The 15,171-nt window shown below is 36.0% G+C and overlaps 2 protein-coding genes across 2 annotated transcripts; both read right to left on the bottom strand.

Moving 5' to 3' along the window:
• Nucleotides 1-504: 504 nt before the first annotated feature.
• LOC145597939 (aldehyde dehydrogenase family 2 member B4, mitochondrial-like) lies at nucleotides 505-4,453 on the bottom strand. Its single transcript, XM_081654222.1, has 11 exons — nucleotides 4,288-4,453; nucleotides 3,370-3,504; nucleotides 3,120-3,262; nucleotides 2,867-3,020; nucleotides 2,546-2,775; nucleotides 2,194-2,283; nucleotides 1,919-2,092; nucleotides 1,699-1,836; nucleotides 1,436-1,573; nucleotides 1,281-1,342; nucleotides 505-991 (listed from the first exon to the last, which is right to left on the bottom strand). The coding sequence occupies exons 1-11, from the start codon at nucleotides 4,346-4,348 to the stop codon at nucleotides 718-720; spliced, it is 1,599 nt and encodes a 532-aa protein (XP_081510348.1). The 5' UTR covers nucleotides 4,349-4,453; the 3' UTR covers nucleotides 505-717.
• A 2,872-nt stretch (nucleotides 4,454-7,325) lies between these two features.
• On the bottom strand, nucleotides 7,326-10,106 carry LOC145597162 (cyclic nucleotide-gated ion channel 18-like). The gene is made up of 4 exons (XM_081653319.1): nucleotides 9,856-10,106; nucleotides 9,362-9,473; nucleotides 8,368-8,604; nucleotides 7,326-7,715 (listed from the first exon to the last, which is right to left on the bottom strand). Exons 1-4 carry the CDS (start codon nucleotides 10,104-10,106, stop codon nucleotides 7,326-7,328), a joined length of 990 nt encoding a protein of 329 aa, XP_081509445.1.
• Between the last annotated feature and the right edge of the window lie 5,065 nt (nucleotides 10,107-15,171).

Here is a 15,171-nt window from a genome sequence, read left to right as displayed (position 1 = left end):
TGCTTTATTTCCATTATTTAGATTGCAGATTACTCACTGTCAAATTTTCAATGAATAAATGTTGTTTTTATGAAGAAATTATCTTTATTTTTTGTTAATTAGAGTATCTTATAATTCAGTATATCTAATCATGGCAAAATAATTACAATTTATAAGCAATAAAAAGAAGAAAAATACCAGTAACCCTTTTTCTCAACCAGGATGAATTGTGCCCTAAAGACTAGGTAAATGTTTTTATTAATAATCTAACCATAATACTGTTGATCTTGGCTGGTATTTGATGTAATAAGAAGCGTACATATATTTTCAAGGATCGGTAAGATCCTGCAAACCTAAACAATCTAAACCCCGATTTAAACAGCAATACACAGGACAATGCCAACTATCCGACTATGTCTATCCCCAAACATTAATATAGTAGCCAGCTACATAATCCATACTTTGAATTCAAAAGTTAACACAAAATTTAAAGGGAGGTATAATCTATAAACTACTTGTGCAATCTACCAAAGAATGGAAAATTATATAAACCAATGATATATAGATTAAAAGCCGTCTAAGACTGTCTAAAGAAAGCAAGCCTGATTATTGTGGGAGAATATTGGAAATATGGAATTATACTCTGTCTTTTCTTCAAAAAGTTGAGAAAATATGAGACAAGGACTAGCAAGATTGCATGGAACAGCCTTGCATAATTACAAACTTACAGAGTACAATTTACAACCAAGCTGGATCTTTCAGAGCAGTGACAACAGCTTTCACCTGCAGGTAGTTGTTGAGGCTGTATACACTCTTCTCCCTGCCTATACCGCTCATCTTGTACCCACCAAAAGGAATTGCAGCATCGAAAACATCAAAGCAGTTCACCCACACTGTCCCGGTTTTCAATGCTCGTGATAATTTGTTGGCAGCATCAAGGTTCTGGGTGAATACTCCCGCTGCTAGGCCATACCTAGTGGTGTTTGCCCTCCGAATCACATCATCAAGATCCCTACAACATAGCAAATAATATAATCAGTGCCCGGGAGTTACCATGTAGATTCTTTAACTTTTTATGAATGGAAAATTCAAAATAAAACCAATTGCAACAGGATTGATTTTTCTTTATTTCTAGAGAAAACTAAAATGCCATAAACAGTAACACTGATGTTCAAATCAGAGCTAAGATCTGAACAATCCTGCATCCATGAATGTGAAGTACAGGAACTGATTAACAACATTTTGGAAAAATCTGAAGGAAATCTAAAATAGTTCAATGCAATAGAAGAAATCAGGTTTACCTGAATTTCAAGATAGACTGTACTGGGCCAAATATCTCATCTTGTGCAATTAACATATCCTCCTGATACAAGAACACCAAAACTCAGAATTGCTGAGGCTAAACACTTACAAATTTTGCCTAAAAAGGTTGATGCAAAGGCAGATGACTCCTTACCTGAACATTTGAAAAGACAGTGGGTTGGACAAAGAAACCTTTAGATCCATATCTCTCACCACCACACTCGAGTTTGGCATTGCTCTCCGTACCAGATTTTATGTACCTCAAAACTTTTTCAAATTGCTCTGTGTCTATCTGCAGTTCCACACGTTACAATGGCAAAAAATTACATTTCAGCTTTAAATACTTAGTTTCCTTTTCATGCACCTCATATTTTTCTCAAATTGTTAGGCCTTAAAAGGAGCAGGACATGGATATACCTGAGGCCCTTGCTCAATGCCACTCTTAAAGGGATCTCCAACAGTACGTCTCTTGGCACGTTGAGTTGCTTTTTCCACAAATTCATCATACACACTCTCATGCACATAAGTTCGCGAGCCAGCACAGCAACATTGGCCCTATGGTGAACACCAAAAAGCTTAAGAAGATACAATATTTCCAGCTCTTTTATACAACTAATACAAAGAGGAGTGGAAATACCTGATTAAAAAAGAGAGCAAAATGTGCAAGTTCCACTGCTTTATCGACATCAGCATCCCCACATACAATGAAAGGAGATTTTCCTCCGAGCTCCAAAGTTGCTGGCTTAAGGTTGCTCTTAGCTGCCAGTTCAAGAACAGTCTGTCCAGTTTCAGTAGATCCAGTGAAAGCAATCTGTAAAACAAATTCAACACGGTTACAAATCATGTTCAGAAACACCATTTGTATTTTAGCTCATCATAGGATCAAGAAAAGTCATAAAAGTCAAAGAATACCTTATCGACATCCATATGGCTTGCAAGTGCAGCACCAGCTGTTGGACCAAAGCCAGAAACTATATTCAACACACCAGGAGGAAGACCAGCCTGTAAGCCAGAAATGTAATAGGTTAGATGTTATGTAACATATTCTGTTAAGTTGTTGATAATGTTATACAAGTAATACAACGGAGTATTTTGAAATCTGCAGATATGTTACACAGTGGAGATTCTGATATCCACAACTAGACATAGAAATGGCATACATGAGAGATGGACAAGGAAGAATGGTTAAGATATGGAAACTGATTGAAACAAATTATGTCAAAGAATTATGGTAATATCTACTGCATCTATAGTCTTATTTTACCTCATGGAAGAGTTTCCCAACAAAGAGAGCAGTCAATGGAGTTTGCTCGGCAGTCTTTAAGACAATAGTGTTGCCAGATGCCAAGGCAGGGCCAACTTTCCAAGCAAACATGATGAGAGGAAAGTTCCATGGTATGATTTGCCCGGCTACACCAATTGGTTCATGCAATGTTTGTACATGGTATGGACCATCAGCAGGCACCGTCAGACCATGAATTTTATCTGCCCAACCTACATTGTTCCCAGGACAAAATCTTCAAAATTTAAGCCGATATACAATTTTTTATATAGGGATAGGATAATAAGTATGTTTCTTATTTACCAGCATAATAGCGAAATAAACGTACAAACAATGGTAGCTCTGATTTAAAAGCCTGTTGAAAAGGCTTCCCGTTGTCCCAAGTCTCTAAGGCAGCAAGCTCCTCACTATGTTTCTCAACCAAATCAGCAAATTTCAGAATAATTTGCACTCTTTCCTGAAGATTATAACAGGAAAAGTCAAAACATTACAGCATAAAGACTAATAAAAAAATTAGGCAGAGCGAATAGAGAGTTGGACACAGGGGATATGTTACATAAGCTGTCATTTTAGGCCATGGACCTTCATCAAAAGCTTTGCGAGCAGCAGCAACTGCACGATTGATATCTTCTGCTTCACCTTCAGCAACATGTGCTATCACATCCCCAGTCCGAGGATCATATGTAGGAAATTTCTTTCCTGAAAAAAATTAATATGAAGTTCAATACAACAAGCATATAACATATGCCAAACACTACATAAAACCACAGACTTTTAACGAATAAGCCAAACAAGATAAAAATTACCAGATGCTGAGTCCACAAATTGTCCATTGATTAAAAGCTGTGTATGTTTAATATCCACATTAGGAATTACAGGATCTTCGATTACAGCAGCTGTGCTATATCGACTTAAGTTTCTTCCCCAACTCGAGCCTTTACCTGAGCATAAATTACTGGTTCTTACTAAAAAACAAATAAACAATTACAGCTAATTGACGTTTACTTGGGAATGAAAAAGCAAAACCATAGTTAAGTACTATATCAATTAATGACAACAAAAGTGTAAACCTACAAATTCATGGACTTTTATGCATGATTAACAATGTAGAGTAAGGATAAACCTTAAATTTCATTAGTATTCTTCAACTATGAGCTAATATAAGGAGCACAATTATCGCTGGTTTAATACAATTAAGGAAGAGTTTTCTTTGATCGACTTATTTTGACTCATTACAAACAAGACATGTTCAGATAAGATTAAACAACAAATGAAGCCAAAATAAGTTTGAAGTATTTCCGATAATTCAATTTAATTGGAGAGAACACACACCAAATGTAGAAAATAATCGTCAAAACAAAAGTAAAGTTAGAGCCACAAGTTAGAATGGTCAAGTTATCATACAGAGTATAGCTTTCTGAAACCAGAATTTTCCATTAAATCAGTTACAGAATTTCAGGCTGCTTTAATTCAATTAGCTCAATAAACTCAGTAATCAGTAAGTTTAATCAGCAGCGCCAATTAAACATAAAAGGAAAATAAAACCCAAATTTCATACTTTTCTTTTGCTAAAAGTTGATATCCAAATACTAGCTCCAAAGATATTGGATTATACAGTACCTTCAAAATTTTGATGTAACAGTAATCTCATGTTTGAAAAGAGTATGATTATTCCAAAATTTGAAAGAAAATAGAAAAGAAACAAGATAGGGTACTTGACTTACAAAGAGAAGGAGACAAAGACAAGGAACGAGAAAGCAGAGAAGAAATCCTGCGAGCTGCCATGTCTGATGAATTACTATTCACACAATTCTTTAGTGCCAATCAAAGTTGTACTAGAAAACTTAGTAATTAGTAGTGAGTATTGTTCAACTTTGAAGAATGAAGATGTGATTGTGGAGGATAAACTTCTGTTGTTCAGTCAAATCTTTTAGCTTAAAAAAAGAGAGAAAAAAGGACAAAGTTGAGTTGTCCTTTTAATTTTGCAAATTGCAATGCAAAGGTGGCAGATTATGTTTGGTTTTAAGTGGTACTTAATACATTTGTTGTCATTACAAGAAGTCGTCAGTAGTCACTGTTGCTAATCTCCAATAGATAAGGAAACAAAATACGACTACACAAAGGGTATCGTTTATCTACTACCTCCGTTTCATATTATTTACAATAATTTGATAAAAAGTGTAAGTGAAAAGTATTTAATCATTACAAATAGTATAAAACATAGGTATTCCGTAGTACTTAGCTACAGAGTAACTTACTACTCATATAGTCGTACGACACACAACACGCACTTTTAAAGAATTATCTTGTGATATCAAAATTTGTTGTCCCACGTTATAAAAAAAGGAAATGACCTGATGTGTTACTCCTACAGTATTACTGTATCAATTTATTTGCCTATAGTTAATTCTCTACCGATGGAAGTTTATTGTTTAAGCTCAATGAAAAATTATTTCAATTTGACATTTTTGTTGCATTTTATTTTCAAGGCTAGCTGGTCTTGGATGACTTGTTACGAAGCAACTTGGGTATAGTATTGCATTACAATGAACATTGCCATCCTAATTTTCTTGAAAAATTAGTACTGCCAAACGGCCATCATGTTGATTGAATAATTCAATCTGTATTCATTTCATCAAAAATTGTAGACACACGGAGTATTTTGTTTATCAAGAACATAAAATTGTATTTTCTCCAAATTGTAAACTCTAAATATGACTAGTAATTCAAATTTAATTTATGAAAACCAAGAGCAACCATCAAATAACCATCTAGTGATAAGGAAACAGAGCTTGTTAGGTTTAATTTTCTGATCCAGCTACTCTACGATCATTGCAATCTCATCAATTACAGAAGTAAAATATTCTTCATTCACTGGCCAAATTCAATAATCAGTTACTAGTCTTTTCGTCATGATTAAATTTGCATTTGATCAGACCTATTCTTTTAATTCTTTCTTAGATCAAATCTTCGAATTGCTTCAGTGCCAATTCTCTTACTGGTTCATACTCTGCACCTTACATTTGCCCTCTATTTAGGAGCAAGAATGTTAACCAACTGCAATTTCACCATTCCATGCATTTTACTTGCCTAGTTGAAAGCAGAAAAAGATAGGAGTATAGTTTAATACCTTTCTGAATCATTCATACAGAGATCTCCAACAATGTGACTTCTAGCACATGCAATAGCTCCTTCGCAACAAATTCCACACTCATCATACATCCTGCAAAAATTCCATGTGATGTTTTAAATTACATTTGGAGACTACATAAGTCTTTGCAAGGAATCAATTAAAAAGCAGTCCAACTAGGTCAATCAACACAACGTCATACTACAGTTAACTGCTATTTCAATAATCACCATACGATTGATCTTGTCAAATTTAAGCAAAATATAGTAATTCAGAATATCATATCAACAGTCAACTAATTGTTTGAAAGCTTAAGCTTTCACCATTTCAGAAACAATAAATATATATATATATATACATGGGTGCCCGAGTCCAAATAACATAAATAATATTAAAAGTCAATATGGTACTACTAAAAAAAAGAAAGAATTAAATAATAAATACAACTCGATGCATCATTCAACACCCACACAGGCACCCACAAGTTATACTAAATCTCACATTTGCAAAAAGTTTCCCACTAGTCGTTGGCATAAAACTATTATAACAACCATCCAACAAGCATACTATCCTGATCAAAAATTTTGAAATCAAACAGTAAATTACTGCAGGAGCAGAGCTATGAGGTAAAGGAGCAGCAAGTAAAAAACAAATGTTTACCTTAAATTTATGAGAGATAAATAAACATTTGATTGTAGTAATCTCTACACTCAGATGTAAAATCCTTATCCAAAGTTTTAGGCCATATCAATCAGCAATGTGTTTCATTGTATCACATAAAAAATACAATGTTCAACTGTCAAACATACCACCCCGCACAATCGATCCTAGTGCAATTGCAGATTTCCATGGGCCGAACCTGAAGATAGATGGGTGGCTGCATACAAAACCAAATAATGTTAGATCTGCTGGTGGCACATTCTGTGTGGTCAGATATTTAGCCAGTTATTCTGATCTTCAAATATGTATCAATTAGGTATGCAAGCAGTCTGCTAATATGTCCATCATAAGCAGGGGCTACACTGTAGCATACAAAATGCAAGGATTTGACCATGCTTAACAAACTATGAATTCATGCTGCAAGAAATTCAAATTCAATTCTTTTAGATACACTCAGAAATTCTCAAACAAATATATAAAACTGATTCGGAAGGTCAAAAAATTCACCGGAATGTACGAGTAGTCCATAACAAGTATTTGAGTTAAAAAAAATAGATATAGGTTAACAAAGTATGTTTCACCATGTGGTGAAAAGAATTTTTGTTCAACGTACCAGTATACCATCATATTGTTGTGCAGATCCCTCCAAATCTCATCCAACTACAAGATCAGTAGAGCTTTGCTAATTTTTGTCTAGATTAAGCAACGGCGATCTGTCTCATTCAACAAATCCAATTGACAAGAGCCAACGCAGTTGGAGCAAAATATGCCATTATACAGTGCTTCCAGTTCTTATCACTATCTTTGGCTTCCCAACTTTAGTATTGATGATCCAGCTTATGGAAAATGACTTTTATAAATGAAATCGTTGCACAGCTAGGGGAATGTCCAAGGGAGAATAATAACCTCAGACTTAAATTTCTAAAGGTCACATCTGTGAATAGTAGTTGCAGCAGCTTGTTGCTCTTCTCTTCATTGGGAATGGCTACTCAAAGCCTGTTGAAACTTTGAGTCATGATAAAACTGGACAGCCAGAAGCTTCAAGTCAGCAGCTAGAATACAAAATGCATCGACATTCGTGAGACACAAGACTGTTTGGGTTGATGGAGGAAGATTATGAGTTGATGCTGATGGCTGTAAAGCCCAAGTAAATAATTCCGTGCCACACAGATCACCTTCCTGAAGGCTTGGACATCCACTATCCAAGACCATGGCCTCTAACAGCCCACTATATATGAAAAACGCCTTCCTAACTGGCTCTCCTTCAACCATCAAGTATGTGCCTTTAGTACCAGAGAATGTTCTAAGATATCCGCAGAAAGAGTGCACCAAGTGAGTATCCAACTTTGTAAACAAAGGCAACTGAAAGATGAGCAAGTACAATCAGAAAAATTAATTAGAGCAGTAACCAATTCATGATCTCTCAGAAATTGTATGTATATAGTTTACACGTGCATGGAAACAGAAAACAGGTTTATGTAGTGCCCAGGCCCCAAGCAAGTTAGAAATATCCAGCAACAATCTCACAGGCAAACAACTCCACCTCCCCCCCCCCCCCCCCCCCCCAAAAAAAAAAACAAAATTTAAAAAAAAAATCTCAAAGAGAAGTCCGGCATTTTCACTTCTCATGCTTCTGCATCATGTGTACAAAAGAAACATGTACAAAAATGCTGTCATGTGAATAATTGTGTTTTGCGAACTATTCTTACCAGTTCTGGAACAGAAATAGAATTTGCAATCACAGAAATTTAATATGCAGATTAACAGATGCCAAATTGCCTAATTTTGGTTTCTTAAAGACTTGTACAATTTCCAACCAGATGCTTTGTTTACAAAAACTTTAAACCAGCATAAAAACAGTCATGAATGTTGCAGCAAATTAGAAATCAAAACATATCACAACTATTTTCCTCTGTATTAAAAAATGATCAAGAATTTGAACAGAATTATTTGTGAGAAAATGTATAGTGATATGGATAGAAAAGTAGACCAAAAGTAGAAACGAGTTTATTACATTGCAAACAAGATCCGAGGAAAATTTTCTGCGAACATCACATTGCAGTTCTAAAGGAAGTGAATCCAATATTGACATTTCGTCAAACCTAGTAGAGGATATCCACTCAGACGAAACAGTTTGTCTTACACGCTTCTTTAGGTCTGGAGGTAACTGATGGAGCTTAGCCCACTCTTCAATCTCTCTAAGTTTTATCACATGCTGCTCTTCTTCTGTGTCTGCAGATTGGATACTAGACTAAACAATGAAATAAAAAGCTCCCTGTCAAATATCAAACAATGCTAATGTAGGCAATAACAACCACAAATTATACTAGGAAGTTGATTATCACTAAGATAACATGGTACTAAGGCTACCATAACTAGTTAATACTTTACAGTGCCAAATTAATCAGGAAATCTTCAATCTATAACTTAGAATTCATACATACTCATCCTCTAAATAAATCTATCCTTCAACTTTTGTAATTATCAAATTTATCATTACATTGGGGTGAGATTACTCCATGACATCAAATCCTTATTGAGTAAGTCCAAAACGCTACCATAGAAAACAATATCATAAAACAATCAGATGAAGACATCAACTGGCATGATTACATATACTTCCTAAGTCTCTTATCAATATTCAGTACATTCAGTAAGAAAAGGATTAAAAGCATATATAACAGCGAGAAGAGATAAAACGAGTTCAAATAATCTTCAGTGTGTTGCCATGTTCTTAAGATTTAAACCTTACAGCCTTAAATCTATCTATTTCATTTCTTGTTTTATCTGTTCTGTCTCTCAATCTCATTAAGAATTTCAGACTATGCAATTTCCTACATTTAGAACTTTATTGTGGGTTCAGATTAGTAGTTAAACTCTCATAGTATATCAAATAAATTCATTTTAGACCTTGTCATTGCACTAGTCAAAAATTACAGAAGCTTTTTGAAAATAAAACTTACACGCCCACACTATTTTGCAAACAAAAAAAAAGAAGAGCAGATTACCTGCATTTGAGCAATCAAACCTGCAAATAGAACCAGACCACATATAGACATGAAAAAACTGAAAAGTGTCTCTGCAGCCATAAAGCTGGCTTCAAAATTCTGTCCCATGGAACTGCAATTTACATAGCAAAATATTAGCATTATACAAAGTAAAGATCAATAATTGTAAAGGAGAGGAAACTCTTGAAACAAGGACAGAGTTTGTGATAACATTAATGCACTGGTGCACACAGTGACATATAATGAACAATTGAATGACTTCTGAATTTTTGATTAATTCATTGTATACACTTTCTAATCCTAATTTTTGCACATCTTTTGATGTCAAAGTTCTTGTATCGGATAAGTCAGGTTGCTTAGGTACAATAGATAATCATATCCTGTTTCACAGCAAATTCTAGCAGCAAAAGCTACAAGAGTAGTAACTACTCTGAGTAGTTACAGCAAATTACTAAATTTATGACAATCAACATGTATAATGTTAGAGAGAACACCTTAAACTCTTAAGCCCCCAGGAGAAACAATACATGATTCTCTGAAGAAAACTTCTTGAGCCAATTCCATTCTCATGTACATCAGAGTAAATTCCATGTTCTAATTCATATTTCAAGTCACACTTATCAAGCAATTGGCTCCAATTAGCCTCGGTAACGTTTGTATTACCCTGCTTCCGGAATACTATGTACTTGCATTCCGTTAGCAGGAAAATGTAGTTTGTATAGTACCAAGCTCCAACAAGCTGCATTTACATTAGAAAATCAGTTTTTTTTTTTTTTTTTTAATTAATTTATTTATTTTTACTTAACCGGGACAATAGATCGTACACGCTAGAGCATGATGTTAACCAACATAAAGCATGGGATATCATTACTTACTTGACTAAGGACTACATGGAGTATGAGAAATGAAATGGCCCCTGCCCAACCATGGTATGTCAAATTTCCAGACGTTTCAAAGATTTTTCTTCTTAAGGGGAACAATCGGCATATCCTTGGCAAATTTTGGATGAATATAATCATTGATAAAGTGTTATATATCTTCTCATTTGGTGCAGAAGAAGATTTTAATTCAGGAATTCTATACCATAGATAAACCTGGTATATCAATGAAAATTCAAACAAATTAATACCAATTTCTTTAATTTGTTTGAATTTTCAAAAAAAAAAAAAAACGACTATTTCATCAAAACCCTAATTCGAATACCTGGGGTAATGGTAATGCTGCAATTAGGTCCAAAATAAAAATGGAATTTAGCTATTTCCTAGAAATTTTCCCAGGATCTTTAATCAAATTTCTTCTTCTAAAAACCCTAAGTTCATGAGTTTCATATGCCGTGCGAAATTGCACGACTATATTTAAAATATAAACAGAATCCCCAATTACTCGCATAATTGAAATCCTCGCAGCTGATTCGAAATCGATTGAGATAATATTGCCTTTCACAATTGGAAGGAAGAAGAAGCAGGTATCAACAAACAAATTCAAAATTACAAAAAACAATATGAATCGATTCCAATTAACAATGAATTTGCTATTTGGATCAAAAATATGGCACCAAAATGCAGAAGGATGTTTAGATTCAGTTGAAGGTAAGGTTAAGGGAATGGTCGCCATTTTTCTCCTTCAGATGATAATAACAAGGTCTTTTTTCTGACGACTGAGCGGTGGACGAAAGATTGATAAAAACTGAAAGATAAAAAATAAAATAAAAAGGATGCTGCAAAAGTCATAGATGGTGGAGGAGGGCCAAAGAATTCGTACTAATGGAGTAATGGTGGCATTGATGGCTGGTTTCACTCCCTTGCGGCCATGACTATAATAAGGGCATATTCGTCCATTCACTTACGTCGCACTTGGAAAAAATAGTAAGGGCATATTCGTCTATTCACTTATGTCGCACTTGGAAAAAAAATATTATTACATACGTTGGTTGGTAATAATATAACTTGTTGTTGGTACCATGTGAATTACCAACGTGGGTTATTTGAGTCATATATGACTCTAATTACTATAAACTATAGTCCTAGAAATCCTCAGTATTATCTCAAAAAAAACAAAAAAAAATAGAGCTGTCGAAATATAACCCGAGCAGTGAAACCAAATTGCGTTAAGTCTGAAATGGACCTAAGATATGGTAACCAATTGACTTTCCCAATTGGATATTCATTCAATTAATAATAATTGGACCAAATATTTGTTACTGTTGCGATTATAACAATGTAGAAGACACTGATGGAGGGAGTAACAAATTTTCTTAGCCCCGCCTTCACAAGTAGCTAACAAAGAGGTAGAAAAGTTGAAATGTTGCAATTAAAATAAATAAGAAAGCGAGAACGAATTAAATCCTACTTACACTTTGAAAACATCTTGACCTATAATGGACCCAATTGATCCAAGAGTCTTGCCTTGATAAGATTGTGATGACCGATTTCACACAACTTGGAAAAAAAAAATAATAAAAATAAAAAATTATGTTTAAATTAGATTTTATAAAATAACTTAATATACTCTTACTTGTTGTTGACTGGGAGAGTGAGGGATAGCTCAAGTTGTTAAGGGTAATTTTACCCCGCCATGTGGACCAACCAGAGAGCGACACGTGTCAGCCCCAGGATGGTCCAAAGTAGACCTATCCCTGCTTGACACGTGTCATCCCAGATATTTGGGAAAATGACGGCCTTCAGGCCCAAATCCCGAGAAAGTCGCAATGCGGCGCAGCCCACCACTGATTAGGGTTCTGTGACCTAATCAGGGGCACAATTCCCAAGGACCCTATAAATAGGGAGAATCCCCTCTTTTGGAGGGCACGTTTTTCCATTTTATTACAAACTGTCCCTTTGATAGAGACAACTGAGCTTGGAATCCGAGCAGATCCCCACCTAAATTTCCGCACCTTTTTCTCTCCCTTCAAGTTACTAACTTGATCGTCGGAGGCGGAGCACCTACCAACTGGTGTCTCCGTTTGTCTTGCAGGTACAGGCCGCACCGGACCAGTCTTCGAGCTGTAACTCTCCCGAGGGACAAAAACACCCAAAACACAAGTGGTTTGAGCTTCTCTCCCAATTTCAGGAGATCTTGGGATCGATTCTCACCCCGCCCTTGTGGCTCTTAAAACACCAAAAAAAAAAAAAAAAAAAAAAAAAAAAACTTATTATTGACTGTATAAAATCTTAAATTCGCCACTGTTTGTGGACTCAGGAGTAAATAGGTAAGTAACATGACATTGAATATTCTGGTCACAACTAATTGTTAGTACTCCATAAGTGTAACAAATTAAAGTTGTCATTTTGGCCATTTTGTTACAGTAATAGTTTTCACTAGTTACTTTGAATTTAGGGCTATTGACACCTGAAAAGCAACAGCCCAACAAGGCAACAATAATACACTAACGGGGCGTTTGGAATGGGAGTTTGGGGATTAAAATGAGGGAAAGAGATTGGGAATTGATTGTTGGGAATAATATATAACAATACTTTGTTTGGATAGTGGATGGAAATAGATGGGGAATAAATAACAAAAATACAAAATTACCCTTACTAATCTTTCTTCTCCATTCTTTTCATTTATGGCAAAATTGTCATTTTCCATATATTCCCATTCCCACCCATTTATTACCTACCCTTCCTAGGTAATAAATTGGTGGGAATTCACCCCATTTATTCCCAATCCCATTCCCTTCTTTATTCTCATTCCCATTAACAAACAAGAGATTTTTTTAAATTTGGGATTGAAAATCTCATTCCCACCCTCAATTCCCATTTACCAAACACCCCATAAATTGACGAGGATGATTATGTGTTTGTAAGAAACAATCCAAAAAAACACCTAAAAATTGATGAAATGTCTATAATTTCGTAATTAACATGCATCTTTGCGTTCAATGTACTCGTCGTGATTTTCTTCCCCCTCTAAGAAAAAACATAGCCCATAATATTATATCATCACTCAAAGATTACCAATTCATCTCGTTATCATCCGGCTATTTGTTGGCAGAACTACTGTTCGATATGTCATAGTGGTTCTTGCTAACATGATAGGAAGATCGGTTAAGCCTCTTTTTCTTAGAGTCCATGTACAAGATGTCATACAATGTTTCTTGGGTATTTTAAACGTCCATGAAACAGCTTTAGCTTCAGCTCCTCGAGTTTTTCCTATTTTAACACTGCAGGATATAAAACCGTCTAGAGGAAGAGCGTGAAAAGACCAGGTATGCGTGTTACCTACATCAAGATGATAATCAGCCTTGTCTTCGTAGTAGTTGGATTTGCAATTTACTGGCACTACTGAGTTGATGCTATTGCATATGCCAATGGATCCCTTGCCAGGATAACCTTTGCTGAGACGATTTAGTTTAACACGTCTTTTGATAGCCATGACAGCTCCAAAAACAGAAAAAACTATCACGACGAAGATGAAATCATTTGTGTATCCCTCCACAAGTTCTGATGAGAGCAACATAAGACCAAGAACAAGGGCAGTAGTCCATTTTCTGCGCTTATAAGACTGCATCATTATTTTTCTTGACGTCTAAAATGAATAGCAACGATTGCATGTATATATCAATCGTCCTTAAGGTAAGGGTAGGGATTGAGGGAAGATGTTACTTTGAATCCATGAATTAAATGCGGCAAAATGTTTCATAATTAGCATGTTAAAAATTGAAATTAAATGAACTGATGAATTGAAATTTAAGCCCGTCACACAATAAGATTAGAAAGTTGGGAATTAGTCTCAAAACAATTTTTGGAGTTGGGTAGGATCAGGAAAAATAATTGAGGCAGTCCTAAAGGAATAGTGTAATACTCGTATTATAGAGAGAAATATAATGTTACACATACTACAAGAAATATAATGCTACATGCCCATGCCATTATGTCGGCGAGCCTCCGATCTACCTCCTGGAGGTGTTTTTTTCTTTTTTTCTTTTGGTTTTTTGTCCGGTCGACCTAGCTATTTGCGCCGCTTTCCCTTTCCGGCCACCGCTATCCCTCGTTGCCGGCTTGCCACCGTTCTTATTCCCCGCTTCCCCGCCGTGTCTCTGCTCCTCCGTCGTGGCCGTCGTCGTCGCGACGTGTTGCAGGAGAACGGGGAGGGAGTTTCCTCTGAGTCCCTCGCGTAGGGCCGTTCTTAGTCTGGTGTTTCCAGACGTCGTTGCCGCGGCTCATGGTCGTGTGGGGTTTGGGTTTCTCGGGCGGGTTCCTGCGGGTCGGGCTTCCTTGTACGGTGGTTTCTGGGTTGGGTTGGTGTACCTTGGTGCTTGGATGGTGGTTCTTGGACTGGTTGCGGGGTCTTTTGCTAGGGTTTCGTTTGTAGGTCTCGTTTTTAATTTTTTGTCTTTTTCTTATTTTAGTCGTTGTGTGTGGTGTTCTTTAGGGTTTGTTATTTTTTCGTTTTGTGTGGTGTGTTTGTGTGCTATGGGGTGTGCAGATCGGTGTGCCGATCTTCTGGTGCATGATTTGAACCGGGTGTTTTGGCTTTGGGGCTTTGGTTTGATCTTCTGTTGGGTTGTGCTAAAGGGTTATGCTTCCAGGCTGGGGTCCGTGTTTGAATCAGAGATTGTATTGTCAATGGCGAAGTGTATGGTACCAAGTTTGATTTCTAGTCGAGGAGTTCGGGATTCTGAGTCAATGAAGGTTCACGTCAGAAACAGCAACATATTGCCAGACCCCCTTGCAAGAGGCTGCATAGGACAGCGTTATATGAGCCAAGGGTATTTAAGAATGTCATTTTGCGCGTGCAATTGTAGTTTCCTTTATTTCGAACTTGTAATTGATTCTGTTGTCTCTGTATTGTTCGATTACGGTCTCTTA

The sequence above is a fragment of the Chenopodium album genome, chromosome 20 (genome assembly GCF_948465745.1).
Source record: "Chenopodium album chromosome 20, dcCheAlbu1.1, whole genome shotgun sequence".
In the NCBI taxonomy this organism is placed as follows: domain Eukaryota; kingdom Viridiplantae; phylum Streptophyta; class Magnoliopsida; order Caryophyllales; family Amaranthaceae; genus Chenopodium; species Chenopodium album.
This window is presented reverse-complemented; position numbering and strand designations above follow the sequence as displayed.